This window comes from Puma concolor, chromosome D3, assembly GCF_028749965.1.
Source record: "Puma concolor isolate L17-30 chromosome D3, mPumCon1.1.hap2, whole genome shotgun sequence".
Classification (NCBI taxonomy): Eukaryota; Metazoa; Chordata; class Mammalia; order Carnivora; family Felidae; genus Puma; species Puma concolor.
The window spans coordinates 67,383,002-67,410,546 of record NC_141678.1 but is presented as its reverse complement, the minus strand read 5'-3'; the positions used below and the strand labels follow the sequence as shown (position 1 = coordinate 67,410,546).

The 27,545-nt window shown below is 37.5% G+C and overlaps 1 protein-coding gene across 12 annotated transcripts in view; it reads left to right on the top strand.

Moving 5' to 3' along the window:
- The window catches only part of PIAS2 (protein inhibitor of activated STAT 2), a 97,642-nt gene that overhangs the window by 19,488 nt on the left and 50,609 nt on the right, over positions 1–27,545 (top strand). For 7 of the 12 annotated variants that reach the window (XM_086682892.1, XM_086682898.1, XM_086682897.1 and 4 more), the window contains 3 exons: positions 6,414–6,461; positions 9,913–10,387; positions 21,999–22,083. In XM_086682892.1, coding sequence (XP_086539018.1) covers positions 6,414–6,461; positions 9,913–10,387; positions 21,999–22,083 — 608 coding nt within the window. Of the gene's footprint in view, positions 1–6,413; positions 6,462–8,576; positions 8,599–9,380; positions 9,462–9,912; positions 10,388–21,998; positions 22,084–27,545 lie in introns of those variants that run through there. The other 5 variants (XM_086682894.1, XM_086682895.1, XM_086682896.1 and 2 more) reach the window with 3 other exon arrangements.

The following is a 27,545-nucleotide window of genomic DNA, read 5'->3' as shown; positions in this document are numbered from 1 at the left end:
TTCTTTACATTTACAGTGTAGAAAGTTCTGTCATTTGCAAATTATATATGTTACTTCTTTTATTTTTTTAAATGTGTATTTAGAGAGACAGAGAGGATGAGCGATTGAGAGACTATGTGCAGGTGGGGAAGGGGCAGAGAAGGAGAGAGAGAGCATCCCAAGTGGGTTCCATGCTTTCAGTGCAGAGCCCAGTGTGGGGCTTGATCTTACAAACCATGAGGTTATGACCTTAGCCAAAATCAAGAATCAGACATTTAACCAACTGAGCCACCCATGCACCTCTAAATGTTACTACTTTTGTAGTAGACAATTTGTATTGCCTAGATACTTCAGAATAACTTTCAATGAGAAAACTTATCTTTTGTAGGTGTTTATGATATAGTGTTTCATCTTTAAAGGTGATATTTGCTACTGATTTCTGATAGCTACCCTTTATCATGTTAACAGAGTTTCATTCTGTTTATTGAGAAGTTTTATCAATAATGGATAGATAGGACTTCTTCAAATGCCTTTCTGGCATTAATGCAGATTAATCATATGGCTTTTTTTTTTTAACTGACAAATCTTTTTGTATTGTTTTACTTCCTTTATCAATTTTCAGAATAATGAGTTTCTCAACATCCTGTAACAGAGATCAGTGAGCTGTATTTTTTGGTTTTTGGTTTTTTCGTTAAAAAAATTTTGTTTTAATATTTATTTTTTGAGAGACAGAGCATAAGTAAGTGGGGAGCAGACAAAGAGGGAGACACAGAATCTGAAGCAGGTTCCAGGCTCCGAGCTGTGAGCATGGAGCCCAGTTTAGGGCTGGAACCCAGGAACTGTGAGATCGTGACCTGAGCCGAAGTCAGATTGAGCCACCTACGTGCCCCTGGGTTTGTTTTTTTTTTTAAGTAGGCTTCATGCCCAGTATGGAGCCCAGTGTGGGGCTTGAACTCATGACTCTGAGATCAAGATCTGAGCTGAGATCAAGAATTGGACGCTGAACAGATTGAGTCCCCAGGTGCCCCAGTTGTGTATATGTGTTTTAAGTATTGTTGTGAACGAATGATTTTTAATGTATTTGATGTGTTTGAATTGATGTGGTTTTTGTTGTCTTCGATGGTCCAGTTGTCGTCTTGGGGCTATTGGATTGTTTTCTGTGTCCTTCTGACAAGATTCCAGTAGTGTCTAATAACTTCTTTGCTTTCTGGTATGATAAAATCTTCTAGGCTCATCTTGTGCATTTTCTACCCCTGACTTGGAGTTAGCCATTTTTTTAAAGGAGCCTGGTTTCCTTTTGTGGGAAATGGTATTTAGATCACAGTCTGTTTTTCCCTACCTTCAAACAATGTTTACTTAATTAAATTTGTAATACTTTTAGATTTATGGAAAAATTAGGAAGATTGTGCAGAGAGTTGCTATATACTAGTTTCCTCCATTCAAGCAAACTTTTTACTATAGAAAGATTCTTATATTTGCAAGGTTGAGAATTCCCCCTGTACCCAGTACTCAGCTTCAGCAATTATCAACTCATCTTTTTTCATGTATCCACTCCCCCCAGTGATTTTTTTTTCAAGTTTCAGATATTTTTTATTACTTTCTTAATTGAGGTATAATTGACATATAATGTTGTATTAGTTTCAGGTGTACAGCATGATTCACTATTTGTATTGCAAATGATTACCACAATAAATCTAGCAAATATACATCATCTTACAGTTACTAACATTTTTTAAGTCTTTTTTTTTTAAGTTTGTTTATTTTGAGAGAGTCAGAGTGTGCAAGCGGGGGAGGGGCAGAGATAGCAGGGGACAGAGGATCCGAAGCAGGCTCCATGCTGTCAGCAGAGAGCCTGACACGGAGCTCAAACCCACGAACCATGAGATCATGACCTGAGCCGAAGGCAGACACTTAACTGACTGAGCCACCCAGGCGCCCAACTAAAAATTTTTTTCTTAGGAGAACTTTTAAGATCTCTCTTAGCAACTTTCAGATATACAATATGCTATTACTAACTATACTCATCGTGCTGAACATTATATCCCCATAACATTTAATTTATAACTGAAAGTTTGTACCTTTTGATCCCTTTCACCCATTTCCTCCCTCCCCCCACCCCAACCAAAACCACCAAACTGTTTTATGAGCTTGGTTTTCTTGTTTTTGTTTTGTTTTTAGGTTCCACATTTGAGATCATATGTTATTTGCCTTTCTCTATGTGACTTATTTCACTTAGCATAATGCCCTCAGGGTCTGTCCATGTTTTCGCAAATGGCAAGATTTCATTCTTTTATATGACTAAGTAATATTCCATTGTGTGTGCGTAAGCTGCTATATATATAAAGCTGTGAGGTGTATGTGTATATATACAGCTTCTTTATTCACTCCGTTTTTGGACACTTAGGTTGTTTCCATATCTTGGCTATTGTAGGTAAATAATGCTGCAGCAAACTTGGCAGGGGTGCATATATCTTTTCAAGTTAGTGTTTTCATTTTCTTCAGGTAAATACCTGAATGGAATTCAGTGGAATCGCTGGATCTTTTTACAGTTTTATTTTTAATTTTTTGAGGACCCTCCATGCTGTTTTCCATAGTGGCTGCACCAGTTTACACTGCGGCCAGCAGTGCGCAGCGGTTCCCTCTTCTCTACATCGTCACCAACGTTTGTTATTTCTTGTCTTTTTTGATAGTAGCCATTCTGACAGGTGTGGGGGATATCTCATTGCGGTTTTGATTTGCATTTCCCTGATGATGAGTGATGTTGAACATCGTTTCATGTCTTTGTTGACCGTTTTTTTAAATGTCTATTTGAAAAGTGTCTATTCAGATTTTCTGGCCAATTTTTAAAAAGTATTTAAATTCCACTTAGCATACAGTGTGATATTAATTTCAGGTGAATGTATAGGGATTCATCACTTCCATACGACTGGTGCTCATCGCAAGTGCACTCCTTAATCCCCACCACTTATTTTACCCAGCGCCCCCCCGCCCCCCCCCCCCACTTCCTTTCTGGCGACTATCAATTCCCTGTAGTTAAGAGTCTTGGTTCGCAGCTCTGTTTTTCCCTTTGCTCATGCTTTGCTTCTTAAATTCCACATGTGACTGAAATCATACGGTATTTGTCTTTCTCTGGCTGACTTCTTTCACTTAGCAGAATACTCTTTAGCTCCATCTATGTCCATGCAAATTTGCTCAATTTTTAATTGGATTTTTTGGGTTCTTTTTATGAGTTCTTTATGTATTTTGGATATTAACCCCTTATTGGATACATGATTCGCAAATATTTTCTTCCATTAACATAGGTTGCCTTTTCATTTTGTCGATGGTTTCCTTTGCTTTGTGGAAGCTTTTTAGTTTGATGTAGTTGCACTTAGTGTTTTTGTTGTTGTTGCTTTTGCTGGTGGTGTCAGATTTAAAATAACATTGCCAAGGCCTGTGTCAAGGAGCTTGCCAGCATGTTTTCTTCTAGGATTTTTATGGATTCAGGTCTTGTGTTCAAGTCTTCAGTCCATTTTGAGTTCATTTTTGTGTATAGTGTAAGATGTTGGTCCAGTTCGTTCTTTAGCATGTGGCTGTTCAGTTTTCCCATATTGAAAAGGCTGTCCTTTCTCCATTGTATAATCTTGGCTCCTTTGTTACGAATTAATTGACTGTATACGAGTGGGTTTATTTCTGGGCTCTCTATTCTGTTCCATTGATGTATATGTTTTTTCATGCCAGTACCTTACTGTTTTGATTATTTTAGCTTTGTAGCATAGTTTGAAAACAGGGAGCCTGATGCCTTCAGCTTTATTCTATTTTCTCAAGACTGCTTTGACTATTTGCAGTCTTCCCCAAATGATTTTAAAGGAAATCTCATGTATAATCTTATCCATAAATATTTTAATATGCTACTATAAGGATAGAAATCCTCTAAACTAAATAATGTACAAGGTTTATGTTAAGCCATTTTTATTTTCCTGGATTAGACTATATTTGGGTACTTTGAGGGCTTTTGTGTCTATACTCAATGGTATATTGATGAGAGACTTCGCTGGTCCACATTGGGAAATGAGAAGAAATAGGTGGTATTCTAGGCTCCCTTTTTCATCAGGCTTTTGCTTAAAATTTGGTGGGATGAGTCTGACTCCCTGATGTTTAGAAAACAAAAAATTGCATATTTAAAAAATTTTGTCTTCAACAGATTTTTTTGTTTGCCTTCTAACACGTATTTAACTTAAAAAAATTTTTTTTTAAATCTTTATTTATCTTTGAGAGAGAGAGAGAGAGAGAGAGAGAGAAAGCACGAGCAGGGGAGGGGCAGACAGACGGAGAATCTGAAGCAGGCTCCAGGCTCTGAGCTGTCAGCACAGAGTCTGCTGTGGGGCTCGAACTCATGGACCGTGAGATCATGACCTGAGCCAAAGTTGGACTCTTAACCGACTGAGCCACCCAGGTGCTCCCCAAAAAATTTTTAATGTTTATTTACTTTTGAGAGAGAGAGAGCGCGCGCACGCGCGTGCGCACGTGCACGCGCGTGCGCACACACCAGTGGGGGAGGGGCGAAGAGCGAGGGAAACAGAATCCTAAGCAGGCTCCAGGCTCGAGGCTCTGAGCTGTCAGCACAGAGTCTGACGCGGGGCTCAAACCCATAAACCATGAAATCATGACCTGAGCCGAAGCCGGAGGCCCAACGATTGAGCCACCCAGGTGCCCCCGTATTTAACTTTTTGACTTACTGTTTTGAACAGCTTTTAAGAAACAGAATTCCATCTTTTCCTTGAAGGCTTGGTAGAAACTATTCATTAAGCTGTTTGGTCCAGGTAGATGCTTTTGGAAGTAGTGGGGGCAAAGATAATAGATCTCTTCTCCAAATCAGGTTGCGTATATTTTTGTAGGAAGTAACTTTAAGTTATTAGAATATAGTTGCATGTGCTGTTCTCTTTGTTTAAAGAAATTTGCTTGGTGTTTGTGGTCTTTAATGTTCTTATTCTCAAGACTGTTTTCTTTCCCTTTTTTGGACCTGATGTTAGAGACTTTTCTGCGTTTGCTATATAATTCATGCTTTTTTAATCTTTTAATTCTTTACTCTTTTGAGGGTGTGCGTTACTGTTTCGCTTTTCTAACACTAATTTTAAATTTTGTATTGTATGATAATAGAAGCATTTAGGGAGATGTTCTCCCAAGCTTTGGCTTACTTTATAAATTTTGAAGTGTAGTATTCTCTTTATTTCTTTTATTTTTAAAAAGTTTTTTGCTTTTAAGGTTTATTTTTGAGAGAGGGAAAGACAGCGGAGAGGGACACAGAGAGAGGGAGAGTTGTATCGCAAGTAGGCTTTATATTCTTGGAGCTTGAACTCACAAACCTTGAGATCATGACCTGAGCCAAAATCAGTAATCAGATACTTAACTGACTGAGCCACCCAGACACCCCTTTATTGTTTCTTTTAATAGTTGATTTTCAATTTTGATTCCTTCAGCCTAGGAGTTAATTTAATCAATGTGTTGTAAGGAAGAGATCCACATATGTTCTCTCAGGTAAAAGGGATTTAATTATAGGGAAAACATGAATTCACAGGAATACAGTGCTACAAACTAAAGCCTCCTGTGACCTCTGAAATGGATAGGAATTAGAGTATTTTTCTAATTTGTCACATAACTTCTCTTACGGCTTGGCCACTCCTTTGATGAATTGGTATACATCTGGTAGTTTTTCTTTATCCATTCCTACTTATAAAAAAAGATGTAAGCTGTTTTAATATTGTAGTTGGGGGGCACCTGGGTGGCTCAGTTGGTTAAGTGCCTGACTTTGGCTCAGATCATGATCTTTCAGTTTGTGAGGTCGAGCACCACATTGGACTTTCTGTGGTCAGTGCAGAGCCTGCTTTGGATACTCTGTCCTCCTCTCTCTCTGCCCCTCCTCTGCTTGTTCATGTTCTTTCTCTCTCTCAAAAATAAATAAACATTTAAAAAAATATATTGTTGGCATAGACAGTGTTAATAATGTGATTTATCAGCTTCCCACTGTAGCTCCTTTCCCTACCGTATATAATACATCCTAGCAGATGGAGGATCTACAAAGTTTGTGTTGATCTTTACCATGGCTTCCAACCTATTAGAACTTCCCCAAATTCTGAACTACTTGCGCAGTTTCTGTCTTAGGTTTAAGAGTTGAAGAGCAGGGGCACCTGGGTGGCTTAGTCAGTTGAGTGTCCGACTCTTGATTTCAACTCGGGTCATGATCTCACAGTTTTTAAGTACAAGCCTCGTGTTGATCTCTGCTCTGGGAGTATGGAGCCTGCTTGGGATTCATTCATTCATTCATTCATTCTCTCTCTCTCTCCCTCCCTCCCTCCCTCCCTCCCTCCCTCCCTCTCTCCCTCTCCCCCCTTTTCTCTCTGTCCCTCCCCGACCTGCTTGCTCTGTCAAAAAAAATAAACCTAAAAAAAATAAAGTTGAAGAGCAGTCTCAGAAATCTTCTTACTACTCATTGGGTATTGCATGTGAGTATCATGTTTACTTCCTTAATGAGGTGTTTTCTAAATGTAGCGCTTTTCAACTTGCCTTCACTCCTATAACTAATGTTCCAATTATATGTCCCAGCTTTAATTTTTAAAATAATTTTGTTACTTTAATTTGATAAATAAGGTTGATTTAAAGTTCCAGTCTTAATTTATATTAGCTTTTCTTTAGAAATCCAGATTGTTTATGTATGTTCTTAAAAATTAGTCATGCCAACACATTTCTAGTTCATAGAATTGCCTTAAAATCAGTTAACCAAGTATTTATTGAAATTCTTTTGTGTAGAGCATATAGGAATTGTCACTGAAGTTTTAGGAGACAGACTTTGGGAGGCAGCAGGGTGGACTGGATAAAGTCCATTTGAAAAAAAATTACACTAAAAATTATACTAAAGATATAGACATTAGAGGTTGGTGTAGAACAACAGCTGAAATCCATTCTTGGTAGGATTCGTAGCAGGCCCACCTTACCTGGTGACAGCTGAAATTTGGTTGAAGACTGAGTTAAAAAAAAAAATCCCTTTAAGAAGAAATGGGATCCAGCAAGATTTGTCAAGAAAAATACACCCATAGAACTTGACTTAGCTCCATAGAGAAGTATCTTAATAGCAAATGCTAACTAGAGGAGAGTTTTTGCTGTTGTTTGTTTTTGAATAGAAATAGATGACCAGAGGGATGACGTGACTTTTCCAGCATCCTGAGTTTTGATGCCAGGACTTGACCTACATGCAATTACTAATTGCTGTTATGAGGTTTTCCACAGGACACCACTGGCTCAAAGCCGTCCTTTTTCAGCAATACTTCACCTTTGCAGTATTTTGCAATACAGAGAATGCCCTTTCCTGGTTTCCTTTGCCCTTCCCCAAACCAAGGGATTTTTTTTTTTTTTGCTTCAGAATTTCCTGATTCCACATTCATGTGCTGCATTCTTATCTCTTCCTTTTTGTTTATATATTTACAATAGTTAATAGAGCCAATTGCATTAGCATTCTTTGCCAGATAAAGTTACCATTGGAAAATAAATGATATGAGACCTCCCAGAAATTCAGTTTTGAGATCACAACTTAGGGTGACTTTGTGTTCTTTTTTGTCATTTCTGTAAAACAAGTCTCCTTAAAGACTGTCCGAAAATAAGGAGAGAAGCAAAGTAATGAATTCAGAGTTAGATTTCTTTAGAAAGTATCACAGATATATCTGTATGACTGCCTTTGTTAGTGTTCTCATGATTTAATGTTGCTTACGCTACTGTAATAATATAAGCCAGCTTCAACTGAAGTATTAGGATTGGGGACTTTGGGAAAGGTGCCCTGCATTGTTGCTTGGGAAGGCATTTGGCAAAGCTGTCCTGGTCCTTTTTATACGTGAAACCTTGAGTAAACTGTAACTTGACATAGGCCAAGAATGTTCTTGTTTTTCATCATTGTCCATAGCATTGGGGTAAGATAGATAAAATCCTCATTTTAACATATGGAGGAAATGGAAGTGAGTTGAAGTGGAATGGCCATGGTATATGTTGCTGTTAGAGGATGATTTAGGCTGCGTAGTTCAGTGTGGTAACTGTGGGCTGCTGAGGCTCTGAAGCACTTGAAAGTTGTTAGTCCAAATGGAGATATGCTCCAAGTGTAAAATATACTGGATATTGAAGACTTAGTATTAAAAAGCATCTGAGACTTTTTAAAAAAAAATGGATTACTTTTAAATCACAAAAATTGATTACATGGGGAAATAATATTTTTGATAAATTGGGTTAAATAAAGCATATGAAAAATTTAACTTTTACTGTAACTGCTAAATATTTAGAATTAAATATGTGGTTCCTATTTCAATCGGACAGTGCTAGTTGAGTATAAAAAATGGTTGCTAGGATTGCAGCTTCTAGGATTACAATGTTCTCTGATTTGTACAGTATAAAATACGAAGATATATGAAGGAGAACTATGATACAGCTTGTACATGCAGAGTACTTTGACATATTTAAATTTGTTTGCATTTTAGAAAACTAACAAGTATCATTCTTGACAACTATTTAAAAGCCATCCAGAGTTTAAACAATTGCTGCTGGGCTATCCATGAGACGTAAAAGTGCAGAACTGAGGACCTACATGAATCAGTACCAGCTGTAGGTATTGCCCCGCATACTTACCAGATTGGGAAGGAATCCCAGGTAGCTGTGGAGTGTGTAGCACTGAGGAGAGGTGGGCAAATAATCCTTAGGGACGATTTGTGAGGGTCAACTCAGATCTTACTCTTCTTTCTGACTAGATGGGGCACTTGTGTACCAGTAAATCTGACCCAAGTGTGGTTTAACCTCCCAAGTTCTGAGAATCACTAAGTAGATGGATGTAAGAGGCAGCCAGTTATTAAAAGTATATGCTAGGTTTTGTTAATAAATAGATGGCGAGATGTGAAGCAAGAACTGCTTGTAAACTTCATCTTATACCCAAGACCAAGTTAGCAGAGTGGCATGGGGAGAATCTTGCCCTTTAAGATTTATGACCGATCTTTTCCTTGCTTTTCAGAGGTCTTTTCCTCATTGGATACTCAGCTGGGGATTTCACTGGTTTTAGAAATGTGCTAAATAAGATGTATGTGAATTTTAGCTTTAATATTTAAAAATGACTTATTTTCTTACTGTTAGGGTCAGGCGTAAGGCAGGGTAAAGATAGGAGTCAGAGGCTAAAAAGTTTTAGCAGTCAAAGGCTTTATTTGGGAACTAAGGTCTCGGGCGAGGGTCTGTGACGCAGGGAGAGAGAGAGGAGTCAGGGAAGTCGCACCCAGGTGTGGTGGGGTGGGGTTTTTAAGCCGCAGCGGTTCCGGGTTTAGGTCCGGCTGGGCCTTTTTCGCGTCAGGTCGTGCTGTCGCTCGGTGATTGGTTGACCTCCAATTCGTTCTGGCACGCTACTGGGGGCTTTTCATTGGGTTGCGCTGGCAAGATGGCCGCCCCCTCTACTGTGGTTCCAAGGACATCCTAACACTTACGTGGTCTGTTCCTCAATAATTTGAGTTGGGATGAAAGATTCGTTGGATTTTGAATCACAATTTTGTCTTGATTTATTACATTGTGTGTTGATAGGGCTTACTTTTGAAAAGAAAATTTTCATTGGTTATAAATTTCATAGGCGTAAAGCAAATATGCGTTTACACTTGAGCATAATCAGATAATGAAGTGGTTAGTAGAAACCGATAGACCGTAGATTATCAAAATTAAGAATACAGCAAAACATAACAGCATAACATGAATATAACTTGGACAGGCAGTGGCTCTATAAATAGGATCAGTTCTAAGTGGTATGTGAAAATGCTGGTTATTGGCGTATACCAGTTGATAAAATGCTGGTAAATCAGATTTTACAGTCTGTCTTAGTTGGATGGAGTTTTTATAAGCTTGGGGATGACTCTTGGCTTATGTCCTTTTTTTTTCCTTTCCTTTTAGAATATGGTTTCTAGCTTTAGGGTTTCTGAACTACAAGTGTTACTAGGCTTTGCTGGACGGAATAAAAGTGGACGCAAGCATGACCTCCTGATGAGGGCGTTGCATTTGTTGAAGAGTGGCTGCAGCCCTGCGGTTCAGATTAAAATCCGAGAATTGTACAGACGCCGATATCCACGGACTCTTGAAGGACTTTCTGATTTATCCACAATCAAATCTTCGGTTTTCACTTTGGATGGTAGCTCATCACCTGTAGAACCTGACTTGGCCGTGGCTGGAATCCACTCGTTGCCTTCCACTTCAGTTACACCTCACTCGCCATCCTCTCCTGTTGGTTCTGTGCTGCTTCAAGATACTAAGCCCACGTTTGAGATGCAGCAGCCATCTCCCCCAATTCCTCCTGTCCATCCTGATGTGCAGTTAAAAAACTTGCCCTTTTATGATGTCCTTGATGTTCTCATCAAGCCCACGAGTTTAGGTAAGTGTTAGAGAAATCAATTCCTTGTAGATGAGAGAATAAATAAAGCAAGAGGCTTTCAACTATTGATTAATGATTTGCTGTTACTACTATAAAATTGAGACATTAATGCCAAATAAATGCCAGATAAGAAATATTGGCAACCATGATGGAAATCTAATATAAAACTGTTCATTCATCTTACCAGCATTCTTATGGCTTAGAACTCAAATTGCTTCTGTCTATATAGGAACAGATACAAATATTACTTACTGTCTGTAATTGGTATTTTGATGCTTTTACAGAGATTTAGTTTCTGTTTAACATAGTGTTTAGACTACTTTCCTAAGAAATAAACCTTTCATACTTCATTTTTTTCTAAATTGGCATGCAGAGTGTAGGTTTTTATTTAATACCCATCAACTGCTCAGAAAATTTAATGGATTTTATCATTACTAAAAATTGATACATGGGACTTTAACAAATTTTTACCAACATTGATGGCTTCTTTGTTGTAATGGTATGATTTTTTTTTTTTTTTTTAACCACCTAATGGAATTGTTTATAGAGTTCTTGGGATTTATTGATGAAATAAATTGTTTGGGAGATGGCGTTTCATAGTTAATTTGGGAGATTTTTTTCCCCCCATCCTGGGAAAAACCCTTTTTATTTAGGTTTTTATTTCAAGTCATCTGAAAATTCTCTTAAATATATCAATGCGCTTTTTTCCTTTTGTTTAGCATTATGCTGGTATATATCTTGATTGAGCCAGAAGGAAATTTTGAGGGGTAGGGCTTGTTAATGGGGTTGGTATGGCCTGATTGATGGTAAGCCAAGGTGGCTATGCTTTTCCCAGCTCCTTTATCCTCACTTTATCTTTCTTTCTCTTTCCCTCCCTCCCTCCCTTTCTTTCTTTCTTTCTTTCTTTCTTTCTTTCTTTCTTTCTTTCTTTCTTTCTTTCTCTCTCTCTCTCTCTCTTTCTTTCTTTCTTTCTTTCTTTCTTTCTTTCTTTCTTTCTTTCTTTCTTTCTTTCTTTCTTTCTTTCTTTTTAATTTTGAGAGAGAGTGAGCAGGAGAGGTGCAGAGAGAGAGGAGGATAGAGGAACCGAAGCAGGTTCTGTGCTGACAGCAGAGAGCCTGATGTGGGGCTCAAACTCACAAACTGGGATTATGAGCTGACCTGAAGTCAGATGCTCAACTGACTGAACCACCCAGGCGCCCCTCCCTCCCTTCTCCTCGCTTTGAATGTTTTTATTTAGCAATACTTAGCCAGACAGAGTAATGCATTTTATTCCTTCATTACATTCATTATGAAGTAAGGGTTCTGTGTTCATGTTTTATTATTTGTGCAAAGTCCTCTGAGTAGAATTATTGTATCAAAGAGTAAGAACATTTTAACTTTAAACTCTTGATAACCTATTGGTAAATTAGTTCCCAGAAAAGCTGTGCCATTAAAAAAAATTTTTTTTAATGTTTATATATTTTTGAGAGAGAGAGAGAGAGAGACAGAGTATGAGCTGGGGAGGGGCAGAGAGAGAGAGAGGGAGACACAGAATCTGTAACAGGCTCCAGGCTCTGCGCTGTCAGCATAGGGCCTGATCCAGGACTCAAACTCACGAACTGCAAGATCATGACCTGAGCTGAAGTTGGCTGCTTTACCCAACTGAGCCACCCAGGCGTCCCAAAGCTGTGCCATTTTAAACTACACAAGCAAAATGAGAGAATGCCTCTCATTGCCTTTCTTCCTGCCTTTATTAGGTATTATTAAAAACAGATCTTGGCAGTTTCGACAGTCAAAAGCTTGTATCTTTAGATTTTTTATTTTTAAAACATTTTAATTGTTTATTACCCATTTAACTTTCTTTTATGATTTTACGATCATCTTTAACCCTTTTTTTTAAACTGGTTCATTTAACTGGTTAAAATGTTTCCATAATTCTTTTTATTTCTCCCTCTTGTCATGGTTTTTGGTTTATACCAGTGGACAACACGGCTCATTCCCATGTTTCTTTCTCAGCAGTTGTTGCGAGTTTATTTTTTGTATGTATTTTGAGAAAGATTCAGACTGGTAATATGCCTACTAGGAGGCCCTACCTCATGGGACTCCTCAGGAGTATGGCTAAGGTGAGGGTCTTACCTTGGGAGGTAAGAGGGTCTGTGGGGTTGTAGTTAACAGTGGAAGGTACTTAAGAGACATGATTGCATGCCTAGAAAGAAGACTGGAGAGAAGGTGAATCGTGTGTCTTCTGTGCTTATTAGCGTCAGTGGTGCACCAAGGGGTGAACTCTGGAGGGGCTTCGTGAGATCTTTTCTCATTTTCCTGCTTTGTTCAAAAATAGAAAATAGTTTTCTTGCTTTTCTGTATTTCAAGAGTTCTGTTTATCTTTATTTTTATGAACTTTATAAACTGATACTTGCTTTATCTACTTTAAAATTTTTCTTAATGTTTATATATTTTTGAGGTGGGGGGAGAGGGGCAGAGAGAGGGAGACACAGATCTGAAGCAGGTTCCAGGCTCTGAGCTGTCAGCACACAGCTGGACATAGAACTGGAACTCATGAACCGCGAGATCATGACCTGAGCTGAAGTCAGACTCTTAACCGACTGAGCCACGAGGGCACCCTGATACTTGTTTTAAAATGAGGCTTAAACATTTCCATACCCTACCTTCCCTAAAGAGAAGAAGTTTTCTTACTGTATATCATCTTGTTATGTTAGATTGATAAAGCAGTGATCTGAGAAATGCTCTTAGATTTGGAGGCAGAAAGTTAGAAAATCCACATTAGTGTATAGTCTGCCAAATGAAAGTGGCAAAAATTTAATCATTTCCAGTAATGACCTTCAATTGAGAATTTTTCGTGTCATATTGTCTAAAGCAGCGTAATGACATCCAAAAGTTTTCTTAAGTTTTATTAATTTGGTTTTATAATATTGAAAATACATTATAAAAATAGAAATTCTGGGAAAGTCCTTTTGTTTGGAATCCTGCTATGGAGAAACCTATTTACATTTGGGAATTGAGAATTTAAAATCCTTAGGAGTCAAGCGATGTCAAATCCATATTTCAAAGCACATACTCTTGACATCTATAAGCCAGTCTGTGTATTCTTGTTTTTATATACAGTTGATTAGATGATTTTTAGGCCATCAGCATATTGTTAGGTAGGAAATTATTGACTACATGAAAGAGAATAGAAGAGGTAAAAAAAAATGTCCTTCTAAAACCTCTTGATATTGAAGCCAATAACCCTTTAGTATTGAGGGAATTGCTGTTACAGCATGGCACATACATTGATGCTTAAAGAAAGAACATAGGGTCCCTTGGTGGCTCAGCTGGTCAAGTGTCCTACTTGTGATTTTAGCTCAGGTCATGATCTCACAGTTTGTGAGATTAAGCCCTGCATTCGGCTCTGAGCTGACAGCACCGGAGCCTGCTTGGGATTCTCACTCCCTCTCTCTCCCTGCCTCTCTCAAAATAAATAAACGACCTTAAAAAAAAAAAAAAAAAAAAAAAAGAACCCCTAAAACAACCATCATCTGTATATTCTATTTAATAAGATAGATTGTTACATAGTTTTGCAGTTTGGAATTATTTCCTTTAAGAATGGTTAAAATAAAAATACTTTAACATTTAAAATGAAAAACTGTGGCATCTAAAAAAACATGAGTGTACACAATACTAAATGACACAGACAGCTTTTCTCCTTCTTTTGTAAGACAGCTTCTTTTAAAGATGCAATCCTTTGGGATTTTTCTATTTAAGAAATTTGTGTTCAATCTGTACAAAAAGAATATATATAAAATATTAAGCTATAAAGGACATCAGTGAAATGAACACTTGTGAAACCACAATTTCGTTTTTTAAAAAAAAAAAAAATTTTTTTTAAATGTTTATTCACTCCTGAGAGACACAGAGAGACAGAGCATGAATGGGGAAGGGGCAGAGAGAGAGGGAGACACAGAATCTGAAGCAGGCTCCAGGCTCTGAGCTGTCAGCACAGAGCCTGACATGGGGCTCGAACTTGCGAACTGCGAGATCATGACCTGAGCCGAAGTCGGACAGACACTCAACTGACTGAGCCACCCAGGCGCCCTCAACTTCCTTTTTTAAAAAGGAATATTGCTAATATCTTCAAGCCATCTCCTTGCCTTTTCTGAGTTAAATCACTATTCTGAATTTATGTTCCTCTTCTTTGCTTGTTTTACCATATGTGTATGTGCATTTTTTTTAAAAGTAATGTTAATTGACTTTTGAAATTAGGTGATGGTATATATATTCTTTTGTGGCTAGCTCTTTTTGTTCACTCTGCCTGAAAGCATTATATGTTGGTACATCTGGCTGTTGGTATTTTGTGAGATACCTTCAATATATTTTGAGCCTTTCATTCCTTAAAATCTCCTCATTTTGCTCTTCAGATTACAGAAGTAATTTATGCTAGTAATTGAAAATTCAATAGCAATATAACGGAAAAGGAAAGCCCCTCATAATGTCATCTGTTACTCAGCTAGAATTGTATCAATAGTTAACTGTTTTTCTGCATATGTTGTGTCATCTTCTTTTCTCCTTGTTTATTTAAAAAGCTTTTTCTGGGGCGCCTGGGTGGCGCAGTCGGTTAAGCGTCCGACTTCAGCCAGGTCACGATCTCGCGGTCCGTGAGTTCGAGCCCCGCGTCAGGCTCTGGGCTGATGGCTCGGAGCCTGGAGCCTGTTTCCGATTCTGTGTCTCCCTCTCTCTCTGCCCCTCCCCCGTTCATGCTCTGTCTCTCTCTGTCCCCAAAATAAATAAACGTTGAAAAAAAAAATTAAAAAAAAAAAAAAAAAGCTTTTTCTAACTACAGAGCCACTGTGCCACATTTCTAGCGAGAGAGGACACGATTCTACTTGTATGCTCTGTGAACACCACCTCCTGGAGCTTTGTATCATGATAATCTTTCTTAATTAACACAGTTTCTTGGAAATATATTATAGATTTGTGGGTTACAGTAGATCTTTTATCTTGTAGATGTGCCATAACTTAACCAGTATTCTGTTGATACGCATTTTCAATTTTTTATTATTTATTTGGAAATACTTTGGTATCTAGCATGTGTCAGTCATTATTCTTGTAGTTTTTCAACATTGCACTGTTAACATTTTGCATACGTGGTTCTGAATACTCGTGTGCCTATTTATGAAGTGTAATGTGTCTGTGAAATTGTTGGGTCAAAGAGTTAGGAGTACTTAATATTTTGATATTCAACTTTTGGAGAGAATTTCAGCAGTTGCTTCAGAAGCCTTGTGCCAGTTTATAATCCAGTAGTATATGAATGTGTTGTTTTCTCTACACTGTCATCAGCATTGGTCTTTTAATTTATTATTGGTCTTTTAATCTTTAAAAGTTGAAAAATTAATGAGAATCAGCATCTTTTCATATTCTTAAATTCCCAAGTTATTAGGAAATAGTCATTAAGCTTCTGGGTACAATTAAACAGGTTTAAAGTGGTATGCACATTAATGGAAAGCCATTAAAGTAGAGTCTCACTTCTGAAGAATTTGGATACATTCAGACACTATACACATCATTTTTATTAACCCAGTTAACACATATATAATGAGGATGTCATTTGAATATGGTCATTGTAGTCTAATTGTGGAGAAGTCAGAAGTATGAGATGAGATTAAGAAGTTTGTTATGTAATTGGGGAGGTAATGTTAACATGAGAGTCAAGTAGCAATGAGGTATGTGCCTGTATGATGAAGCACTGTAAATTGTGTATCTGGAACTCAAATGTCAGCCTAAAGAATGGGGAAGGCAGTCAAGACTTGTTGGAGTAGGAGTGAGACTTTGAAGGATGAATTTGTCTACTTTGAATTGGTGGCGTTCATAGGAGAAGAAACACCAAGAGAGGGGAGAACTGTGAGTAGTCCCAGGAGTAGAAATGAAAGTGGCACAGTTGTGAGACCTCACTGAGGAAACTGCTTTTGAGTAGAGGACGCCTTGAGGGGAGACATTGGAAATGCAGGTTTGCTAGGGAAGAGGTGGCCATTGTTTTGGGGACCCTTCTAGATAAAGGGGTTTAGATTGGGCTCATTTGGAAGTAGGGCGCTGCTGAGCATGTCTGAGCAGAGGAGAGGTGGTGAAGGTGATGCCAAGGGTGACTGGCTCATTTCTGCTAGGAGACAGCAGAGGGGCAGCGTTGAGACTTTGCACAAACAGGTTTTGAATAGGATGGTAGTAGTGAAAATGGAGAGGAAGCCGTCAGTGAGAACATTTTAGTAAGCAGGACTTCATGACTAATTGGACATAGAGGATGAAGAAGAGGACTGGAAAGGGAATGAATGATTTCTAGTGACTGGAAAATTGGTGACTAGTCTCCTTTTCCAAAATTCTGAATTAGGGTTGCCTGGGTGGCTCAGTAGGTTAAGTGTCCAACTTCGGCTTGGTCATGATCTCGCAGTTCATGAGTTTGGTCTCTGTGCTGACAGTTCAGAGCCTGGAGCCTACTTTGGATTCTGTGTCTCCCTCTCTCTCTGCTCCCACCCACCCCCCTCTCTTTCAAAAATAAATAAACATTAAAAAAAATTTCTGAATTAAAGTCACTGTTTTTATAAGAAGCATGAAACCTCAGTACTCTACCCTCCCCTCGTGATCTTTGCAGCTGTTGTCTAGGGAAATAAGTATTTTCATATTAAATATCACTGATGATTATTAATATAGTGATGGTTTCTGTTTAGATAAAATTCTTTTAAACGACTCAGGTTTCTGAGTAAATGTCATTAAATTAGAACAGTTTGGGTGTGTATATAGGAGGATTATCATTTAAAAAGTATTCACATAAAACAATGAGGAGTGATAGCTATTTGTAAACAGTTGAATATTGGAATATAAAATCACTTAGGTGTTTATCAAAAGCATTCTATGTGCCTGTTATGTCCAGTGTGTTAAGAAATAAGTTATCAAAAGTGAATAATTTGTGAATATAGAACAGAATTCCTTATATTTCTTCTATTATAACTTTTTATATTGTTTTGTGTGTGTGTGTGTGTGTGTGTGTGTGTGTGTGTGTGTGTTTGTACATGTTGAAGTTGTTCCTTCTACTTTTGATGCAGAGATACGATGGGAAAAGAAGTAAAGTGAGTATGCTTTGATTGGCGGTGATGGTACAGTTAATTGATGGGTGACAGGGAAGCAGATAGCTCAGGATACAGATCTTAGGTAATGCGGTGTAATAAACTGATTTATTCATTGTTACTTTATGAGTTATTTTATTTACAAATAAGCTAGACTGAGCCATGATAATGCACAAAGCTGCCTATAAAACATCTTGGTTTCTCTCTTGTTTCCTGAGTGGGAAAGCCCCTGTTAACCTAGGCACTCACTGCTAGGAAGTATTCTTGACCAAGTATAAACCAGTTTATCAAAAGGTGTCCATGTAACTTTCTGCGCTGGGGGAACTTGGGAGGTTTCCTGTTTCACTAAGAATATTTCACATTGTTAGGCATGTTACAGTATTTTCTACCTGAATATCTTACCAGGAAAAGTCATAATTATTGAATAGTTGGCAAAATGCATCTGTTGGACTGTATTTCTTTTTTCTCTTGAAATTTTGCTATCTCTTTCAAAACAGACACTTTTGGGGCACCTAGATGGCTCAGTCGGTTGAGCCAAAGTCCAACTTTGGCTCACGTCATGATCTCGTAGTTCGTGGGTTCAAGCCCTGCATCAAGCTCTCTGCTGACAGCTCAGAGCCTGGAACCTGCTTTGGATTCTGTGTCTCCCTCTCTCTTTGCCCTCCCTCACTGTCTCTGTCTGTCTCTTAAAAATAAAATATACATCAAAAAAATAAAAACAGGCTTTTTATTAGTAAAAAGCTTTTAATTAGTAAGACTTTTAATTAGTAAGACTTCTGGAACTGAAAATATTATCACATGTTTTCAGAATGCTTCCACATACATTATTGATTTGATCCACAAAATAGCCATTAAGAGGCAGCTGAGCAAAATGTTATTCCCATTTTAATTGAGGAGTAAAGAAGGACTTGGAAGATCTTATGTGAATTTCCTATATCACTTGGATAGTAACCAGTAGGGCTAGATGAGGATACGGGAATATTCTGGTCCACTAATGCTTCAAAAGGTGGAAGGAACCAATATCCATAAAGGTAGAGTAGTCATAAGTATTATGTCATATCAGCAGGCCTCGTCAGTTAGTTAATTATAAATGAAGCTGGACACAATGATAGAACTTGGAATTTACAAGATTAATGCTAAAATTACTTTATGAAATTGTGGCATAGTTTTACTTATTGCTGTATAAAACATTGTTTCAAAGTACAGTGATGTAAAACAACCATCTTATTATGTTCATGGATTTTATGTGTTAGGAATTGGAAGGACAGTGTGGATAGCTTGTCTCTACCCCAAGATGTCTGGGGTCTTAACTAAGAAGACTTTAGGGTTGGGGGTGACTTGATGGCTGGAAGCTGGGATTGCATCTTCACTCAAGTGTGGTGGCTATGCTACCTGTTGGTTGGACTCAGCTTGGCTCTTGGCTAGAATACTCGCATAAGGCTTCTTCCTGTGGTCTCTTTTGTGCTCAGGAGCAAGGAAGAAGTGCATGGTGTTTTTATGATCTAGCCTTGAAAATTATATACCATCACTTATGCCACACACTATTGATTAAAGCAGTCACAAAGGGACATTCAAGTTCAAAGGGAGGGTAATAGAGACCCCACCACTTCACTGGAAGAATGTCAAGGTTATAAGAAGGGTGTGATGGAAGATATTGTTGTAGCTGTCTTTGAAAAACAGAACATACCTTATGGAGGTTTGTTTAAAAAAGAAGGGGTTTGAGTAAAGTCATACCTGATTCATGTCCCGGAGTCATGGTCTTTTTCATTTTTCATTTGCTGCTGTTAACATAAAAGTGTTCATGGGATCGGTGTAGATTTGGTTTTCTGATCCCAAGTTGGAGACACTACTGGGTAGAAAATGTACTGTAAAACCTGCAACTTTCTGCTTGATATCCTGCCATTTTTTTTTTCCTGATTTGTATTAAAATGACAGTTCAGGGGCGCCTGGGTGGCGCAGTCGGTTAAGTGTCCGACTTCAGCCAGGTCACGATCTCGCGGTCTGTGAGTTCGAGCCCCGCGTCACGCTCTGGGCTGATGGCTCGGAGCCTGGACCCTGTTTCTGATTCTGTGTCTCCCTCTCTCTCTGCCCCTCCCCCATTCATGCTCTGTCTCTCTCTGTCCCAAAAATAAATTAATTAAAAAAAAAAAAAAAAATGACAGTTCAGCTAATAGATTTACCTTATGGCAAGTTTTGTGTGCTTTTGGCTGCTATTCTGTCATAAAATTGTCTTGTCGGTGTTAATACAAATTGGATTTTATTAGCATATGCACTGTTTTTTTTGTTGTAAGTTCCTGAAGTTCAGTAATGGTACACAATGATGAAACATCTTTTTTTTTTTCCCCATAGAAACAGGGTAGTTATTTGGTATTATATTTTAAAGGACAGAAAATTGGGCATCAAATAAATTGGCAAAAACTATGTCAGAAAAAAGGCTCTGCAAAAACATGTTAAGATATAAACTGCTAACATGAAACTGCAGATTCTGTAAATTGTACATGTTGGCATATGCTGATTATGGAAGCATTCCAGTTTCAATGTAAGTTTCATGGTATATGGGTACTTTTCTGGGTAGGTGGACTCCAGTCACCCAGGCAAGGCCTCAAATACTGGCATTTGCACTGGGTGAATTGACCAAAGGTCTTGCACCTAGTTTTGCAGTTGTAGATATCTGACATTTTTAGTGCACAAAGAGTGGATCTGTCCCTGGGGAGACAGACCTAGGTTAATCAAGTTTATCAGAATGAAGTAAGAATCACAGCCGTTGGGCAGAAATAACTGTATCCTTTTTGCCATTGTCACATCTTCTGCGTATGTTAAAAATCCTGCCTTTCAGTGCCATTCCTTTTGCTTTAAAGGGTTATCTTTTTAAGGAATTCATAAAAAACAATGTATTCTTTTACCTTTACCACTTATTTACTGTTTGTATTGGTTTTCATTCCTGAAAATTTGGTTTTGAATTTGGTATCCTTTCTTTTTATCCTGGCAGTTTCCTTTACATTTCTTGTAGTACTTGCTTTCAGCAAATTCTCTTGGCCTTTGTTTATCTTCAAGTCATTATTTCACCCTGTTTTTGAAGGGTATTGAATTTTCAGTGACAGTTTTTCCTTTCACCGCTTTAAAGATGACTTCTGGCTTGTGTTGCTTCTGGTGAGAAGTCAGCCTTTATTTGTATTGTTTTCCCCTTGTATGTAATGTTTCTTTTTTTTCCTGACTGCTCTCAAGATTTTGTAGTCATCATTGGTTTTCAGTAGTTTGATTTTGATGTGACTAGGTAGCTTTCTTTGTATTTATTTTGCTTGAGGTTTGATCCTGTAAGGGCTTCCCCCCAATCAAGTAATATTTTTTCATTATTTCTGCAACTTTTTTTTTTATTAACTGTTTGAAAATGCAGAGTGTGCACCTCTAATCTCAAAGTAAATGTTACTGAATTTGACAGTTAAGAGCTCATTGATGCCTTTAACTGTGGATAGAGAGTGGGAAATGGAATTTGCACAAGAAAGAGTTGAGAAGTGAATAGGAGGAATTGAAGAGATGGACAGACATACTATTGTAGCTGCCTTTGTGTTTTTTGCCCCATACTTAGAGTTTTGTTTGACTTTTAGGCTTTCATCATAAATAGCATTCCTTTCTCTACCCTCCTTTTTTAAATGTGCTGGGAAAATAAGAGCCACTTTATGACATGATTTCTAGGAGCATAATTGTTACACTAAACTATGCTTAAATAAAAATGTTTTACTCAAGTTAATGTTTTTCTTGATTTGGTGTGTCTTGTGGAAGGAAGTTTTCTGACACTGGGTATTCAACTGGCACCTTGTTTATTCATATTCGTGCATCAGGAAAACTGGCCACTCACACACACGAGAGCCGTTTGACCTTTTCTTGTGTGTTGTTGCAATACTTGTTGGGAAGCCGCCGGTCTCTATTAGCTTTTGCTTTGTTTTGTTTTAAAGTTCTTCGTGAAGGAAATACATTTCAGTTTTAATAATATAGTTAAGGATGACTTCATTAGGTAATTTTTTAAACTAGATAATCTGTATGCAAATAATTATTATATATCTTAATTTTTTCAACTTAGAAGCTAAAATTTAAAATTTTATCTTCTATGAGTATTCTATGTAATGGAATATAAAGGCTCGAAAACAAAACAAAACAAAACAAAAGACCAAAAGACACCTAAATCTGGGATAGAGATCTGGGGGGAGTTTGTGACTTCTTCAAGTTTTCATTTGAGTCAGTAGAATGAAATGTAATTTTGAAGAGTTGTGTTGTATTTTGACCTTATTATAATTAGTCTGTTAGAGTAATGACTAAATGCTTAAAATTGAGCCTGCTTTAGAGTGACTTTACTTTCATGATTCCAAGATGATTGCAATTTAGTACTTATTTTGGAGTTATTTTAACCATAAAAATTCCAGAATTTGGCAGACTTTATCAGAAGTGCATTGTTATTGCAGATGGTTACATCCTTGTACTTGTTTCGTTTTGGATATTGGAATGTTATCTTTTTTTTTCCTCCTCAGTTCAAAGCAGTATTCAACGATTTCAAGAGAAGTTTTTTATTTTTGCTCTGACACCTCAGCAAGTTAGAGAGATATGCATATCCAGGTAAGAAGAATGTTTGGAATATATGATGTTTCTTCATGAATGTTGTTACATTAGTCCACTAGGGCTGCCATTTACGAAGCACAACAGTGGGAGGCTTACACGATTGAAATTTATTTTCTCAAAATTCAGAAGGCTTGAAGTCCAAGATTAAGGCTTAAGTCAAGAGTTGGTTTCTCCTGAGGCCTCTCTCCTTGGTTTACGAGGATGCCTTCTTGCTGTATGTACCCACTTGACCTTTCTTCTCTGTGTCTGTGCATCTCTGGTCTTATAAGGACACCAGTTGTATTGGATTAGGGCCCCACCCTTATGACCTTATTTAACTGGAATTACCTTTCTAAAGTTCCCATCTTCACAAATAGATTGGGGGTGGGGGGGGTGGTTAGGTCTTCAATGTCAATTTGGTGGGGGAGGGAGGGGACACAGTTCAGTCCACAACAGTTGAACTATTGTTCCTTAAGTAAGCATAGTATGCATTGACTAATGTTAGCCAAATATTTAATAAATACTCTGTATTAGAAAACAGTTTTAACCTTTGACTAAAACCTCATCCTACTTTTTGAATTCCTTTTTGGCAATAACTTTTTTAATGAAAATTTTATTCCAAATATAGCAACATAAAAAAGAATTTGTGACAACAGCCCAAAGTAGGATGTGTATAAACCTTATCATCCAAACTGAGGCACTTTTAAGAGTTAAAGTAGACATCATGTTCTTTTCCCAGAAAAATGAGTACACTGGAACTGTTCTGGGGTGCCTGGGTGGCTCAGTCGGTTAAGCATCTGACTCTTAATTTTGGCCCAGGTCATGATCTCACAGTTCATGAGTTTGAGCCCTGTGTTGGGCTCTGTGCTGACAGTGTGGAGCCTGCTTGGTATCCTCTCTCTCTCCCTTTGCTCCTATCCTACTCCTGCTTGTTTTCTCAAAAAATAAATAAACTTAAAAAAAACCCAAAAAACTGGGACTGTTTTGAGCTAGGCGGTTACCTGGGCCATAAAATTAGCAGAAATCAGAAAACAATTATGAAAGATACTTAGCTTTACCATTTAGAAAAATTGGAGAACCTTAAACACATTTATGAAGAACAAATAAACTAAGATGTAAGAGGAAAGAAAAGGAAGTATGTAGTGTATACTTTTCCAATTAAAAATATAGTCATCTTAGGTGTCAATAACATGACTCTTTGAACTTGTGTTCTTAAAGATACAGTATTAGAAAGCAGAGGCTCTAGGAGGTTAAATGATTTTCTGGGATTGTAAGGTTAAAAGTAGAACAAAGAATTGAGCAAATTAGAGGTTTTTTGCCTCCTTCCAGCTGTTCATTAGAAAGCTCGTCTTCTCTGAGATGTTACTAATTTACAAAAATAAGGTCTGTAGTTAGATTTTGGAAATTCTGTATTTAGCCCAATTACATAAGTTCTTTACAGTTGGACTTTTTGGTCTTTACTATCTTCATGTGCATTGTCAATCTCCCAAGATGGTGAATCCAAACTTAGGGGCCTCATGTCTCCTTTAAGCACACTAACTTCTTGAGGATGCTGTTTTTCTGTAGAAAAGTCTGGGAGAAAATTTTAGATTCTTTCATTAATCATATCACCCTTATCAATATATATAGGGAGAGAGTGCTGTTGTCAGAATCTCAAAATGATTGTTATGTTCTGACCCTGTAAAGTTTGAGCTCTCAAAGAGTATTGCGTTAGATAGACTGCCTCTTCCATGAAGGGGGAAAGTGTTAATAACTAAGTAAAAAAAAAAAAAAAAAAAAAAAAAAAAAGACAATGTAAGGATTAGTCCAAATGATCCAACATCCAAGTAATAGTTTCAGAAAACATGGAGAAAATCATCACAGAAATAAAATGGTTCCTTCTCACCAAGGGCAAGACATTGCAGTGAGTTTTTGTACATTAGAAGTGCTTTAAATCTTGGGGATTTAAAACAACTAACAAATAAATAGACTAAATTAAAACTTTAAAAATTATGTTTATATTATTAAAATTATATTTTTTAAGTGTTTTTTAAAATTTATTTTGAGAGAGAGCGTGCATGAGTGGGGGAGGGGCAGAGAGCGAGAGAGAGAGAGAATTCCAAGCAGGCTCCACACTGTCAGCACAGAGCCTGCTGCAGAGCTTGAACTCCCAAACTGTGAGATCATGACCTGAGCTGAAATCAAGAGTCAGCCACTTAACCTACTGAGCCACCTAAGGTGCCCTAAAATTATATTTTATACCTAAAACCGTATCATTAAGTTTTGTTTGTTATTCATTGATGATCCTTTGCTTGATATCAATGTTTACTGTTTGTTAGGTACAAAGCATATATTATAAAACATGACCTTTTTCTACAAGTTGGCTTGCAGTCTTGTTAGTGAACCAGCCCATATATATAAAATGATCTTGGCATTAGAAGGTGTCATGAAAAGATCCAATTTCAGTAATTACAAATAACTACTGATATATAGGAGGGATGAGGTTACTATTAACCTTGGTGGTCTTGGAAAGCTTCAACCAAGTGTTGGGTGGGTCTTCGAAGGAAGGAAATTCTTTAGAGTAAGTAGATTTGTTTATTTTTTAATGTTTATTTTTTGTGAGAGAAACAGCGAGAATGCTTGAAAGAGCATGGGGGAGGGGCAAAGAAAGGGAGAGGGAGAGTGAGTCCCAAGCAGGCTCCAAGCCCAGCACAGAGCCTAATGTGGCACTTGATCCCTGGACCTTGGGATCACGATCTGAGACGAAATCAACAGTCAGGCACTCAACCAAATGTAAGTAGATTTCTTTTTACGTTTATTTATTTTGAGAGAATGCCAGCGGGAGAGAGGCAGAGAGAGAGAGAGAGAGAGAGAGAGAGAGAGAGAGAGAGAGAGTAGGCTCTGTGCTGTCAGCGCAGAACCTGATGCGGCGCTTGAACTCACGTACTGTGAGATCATGACTTGAGCCAAAGAGTCCAGTGCTTAATTGACCAAGCCACCCAGGCGCCCCTAGAGTAAGTAGATTTAAAGATACAGATTTCAAGATACATTTTTAAGTGAACAAAAACAAGGCATCAAAATGTGAATAATATACAACCAATTGCCCTAAAAAGGTGTGTGTGTGTAATTTGCTTTAAGTGCCTAGAATATGTCTGGACAAGTATGATCAACTGCCTCTGGACAGGGGAATTGGATGGCCAGGGCCAGAGCTGGGATGGTCTTTTTCAGTTTATATTCATTCTGTATCTTTTTGAACTTCGAACTATGTGAATTTATTAAGTAGTCAAAAAATGAATGACTAAAATTTAAATAATCTCAATTAAAAACTTTGATAATGTTCTGGAGATGGATACTGGTGGTGGTTGCACAACAATGTGAGTATACTTAATGTCACAGAATTATACACTTAATGGTTAACATGATAAATTTTATCTTATGTATGTTATGTATAAAATTTTTTAAAAAACCTAAGACTATTTATAACCCTCCTTCCAAAGGAAAAAAAAAATAGATCGAACATACACATGTCTAGACAACATCCAGTGTTTACTGAGTTGTGTAATAATACAGTATCTCCTTCATCCTGATAAATGGAAGTGAAAGTTTGGTACCCATTAAACAGCCTCAGTGATTATCAACATTTTGGCAGTCTGTATGTGGACACCCCACCCCCTCATCCCCCCCCCGTTTTTCCTGAAAGATTTTAAAGCAGATCACAAGTATTATATAATTTCAGCTAGAAATATATCAAGACACATTTCAAATCAATTCTTAAATCTAATCACAGTAAAATTAATAATCCTTTAATATAAAACAATGGCTAGCTCCTATTCAGATTTTCTCGGTTGTTTTAGAACTTAAACACAGCCATGTAATTACTTTTGACTTCTTTATCTCTGAAGACTTTAAAAAACTTTATACTTTGAAGTAGTTATGGATTCATAGGAAAGTTATGAGAATATACTCTTTACCCAGCTTTTCTTAATAGTAACATCTTGCATAACCATAAGAACAGTTATCAAAACCAAGAAATTAATGTTGGTATAATACTGTTAACTATAAATTTTATTCAGATTTCATCAGTTTTTCTGTTAATGAACTTCTTTTGCTAGATCCAGTCTAAGATACCAAATTACATTTAATTGTTATGTCATTTTAGTTTCTTTCGGTATTTGACAGTTTCTTAGTTTTTCCCTATTTTTCATAACTTTTGATAGTTTTGAAGTGCACTGGCCAGGTATTTTGTAGAATATTTTTCAGTTTTGGGTTTGTCTGATATTTTGTCATGAGACTATGCGTTTTTTGGCAAGAATACCTCAGGTTATATGCCCTTCTTAATGTATCATATCAGGCTACGTAATATTGCTACATCTTATTTTTGGTGTGTTAATTAACCTCGATCACTTGAGTAAGGTACCCTTTACTAGATTTTGGCACTAAATCTAAGTTGGAAAAACTAAGTTGCTGGTTTTTCCTTTGTTAGTAATAAATCTTAAGGGAGATACTTTGAGACCAGGCACCTGTTCTGTTTCTCGTCAGATTTTTGTCCACCAATTCAGCATTCTCTGATGGACCTTTCCTTCAGCAGTTACTTTGTCCTAAACGTTCTGTGTTCAATGGTGTCGTTTTCTGTTGTCCTTACTCTTTTTCACATTACAGTCATTCTTTTGTAAGGAAGAGTTACCCCTTCTTTCCCATTTATTCAGTTATTTACTTGTATCCGTGTAGGCTCTTGAGTATTCTGGATTATAATGCAGCACTATGGTAATTTATATTGTTCAAACTGCCTTACCTTTGGCCATTGGCTGTTCTTTCCGGTTGGCTCTTGTGCTCTTTGGTATGTCTCCATCTGTTTCTGAGCACTATTACTTTTGGGCACCACAGGATGCTTCAGGTTCATTTTGTCATTTCTCTGCCCAAGTTCTGGAATTGATCACTTCTCCAAGGAACTCTGTTTCCTCTCTTACAATGCTTCTTACTATCCTCTTTGAAAATAGTAGTTCATTGATTCTGTAGCATATTACACATTCTGGATTTGGATCCAGATGCACTTCTTGTGGTGTCATTTAACTTCTATGCCTGTGGTTCAAAATGCTTTGCTGCATATTAGAATCACATGGGGGGCTTTTAAGGCTCTAAATACCCAGGTATTAACCCAGTTTTTCAAGTTCCCCAGGTGTTTCCAGTGTTTCACAAATTTGAGAATCACTGTTGTGCATCCAGCTTCCCCCCTTGCCTGTAATGGTAGTAAGGTCTAAATGAGGCTCTAATACATTCAGGTTTGGGTTGGTTCTTTTTATATTATGTTTGGTGAAGATTGATCAGTGAGTTCAGCTCTCTTCTTGGTTTTCACACTACCCCTTCCACTTGCCTCTCTAATCAGGCCGACTCAGCTCCTTACACTTACATGTTCCCGGGAATCAGTCTGTGATTCTCTTCTCACTACTCCTTGATAGTATCCGTGAATGTGCTTTGTTGTTTTTATGTTGGTGGTTACAAAA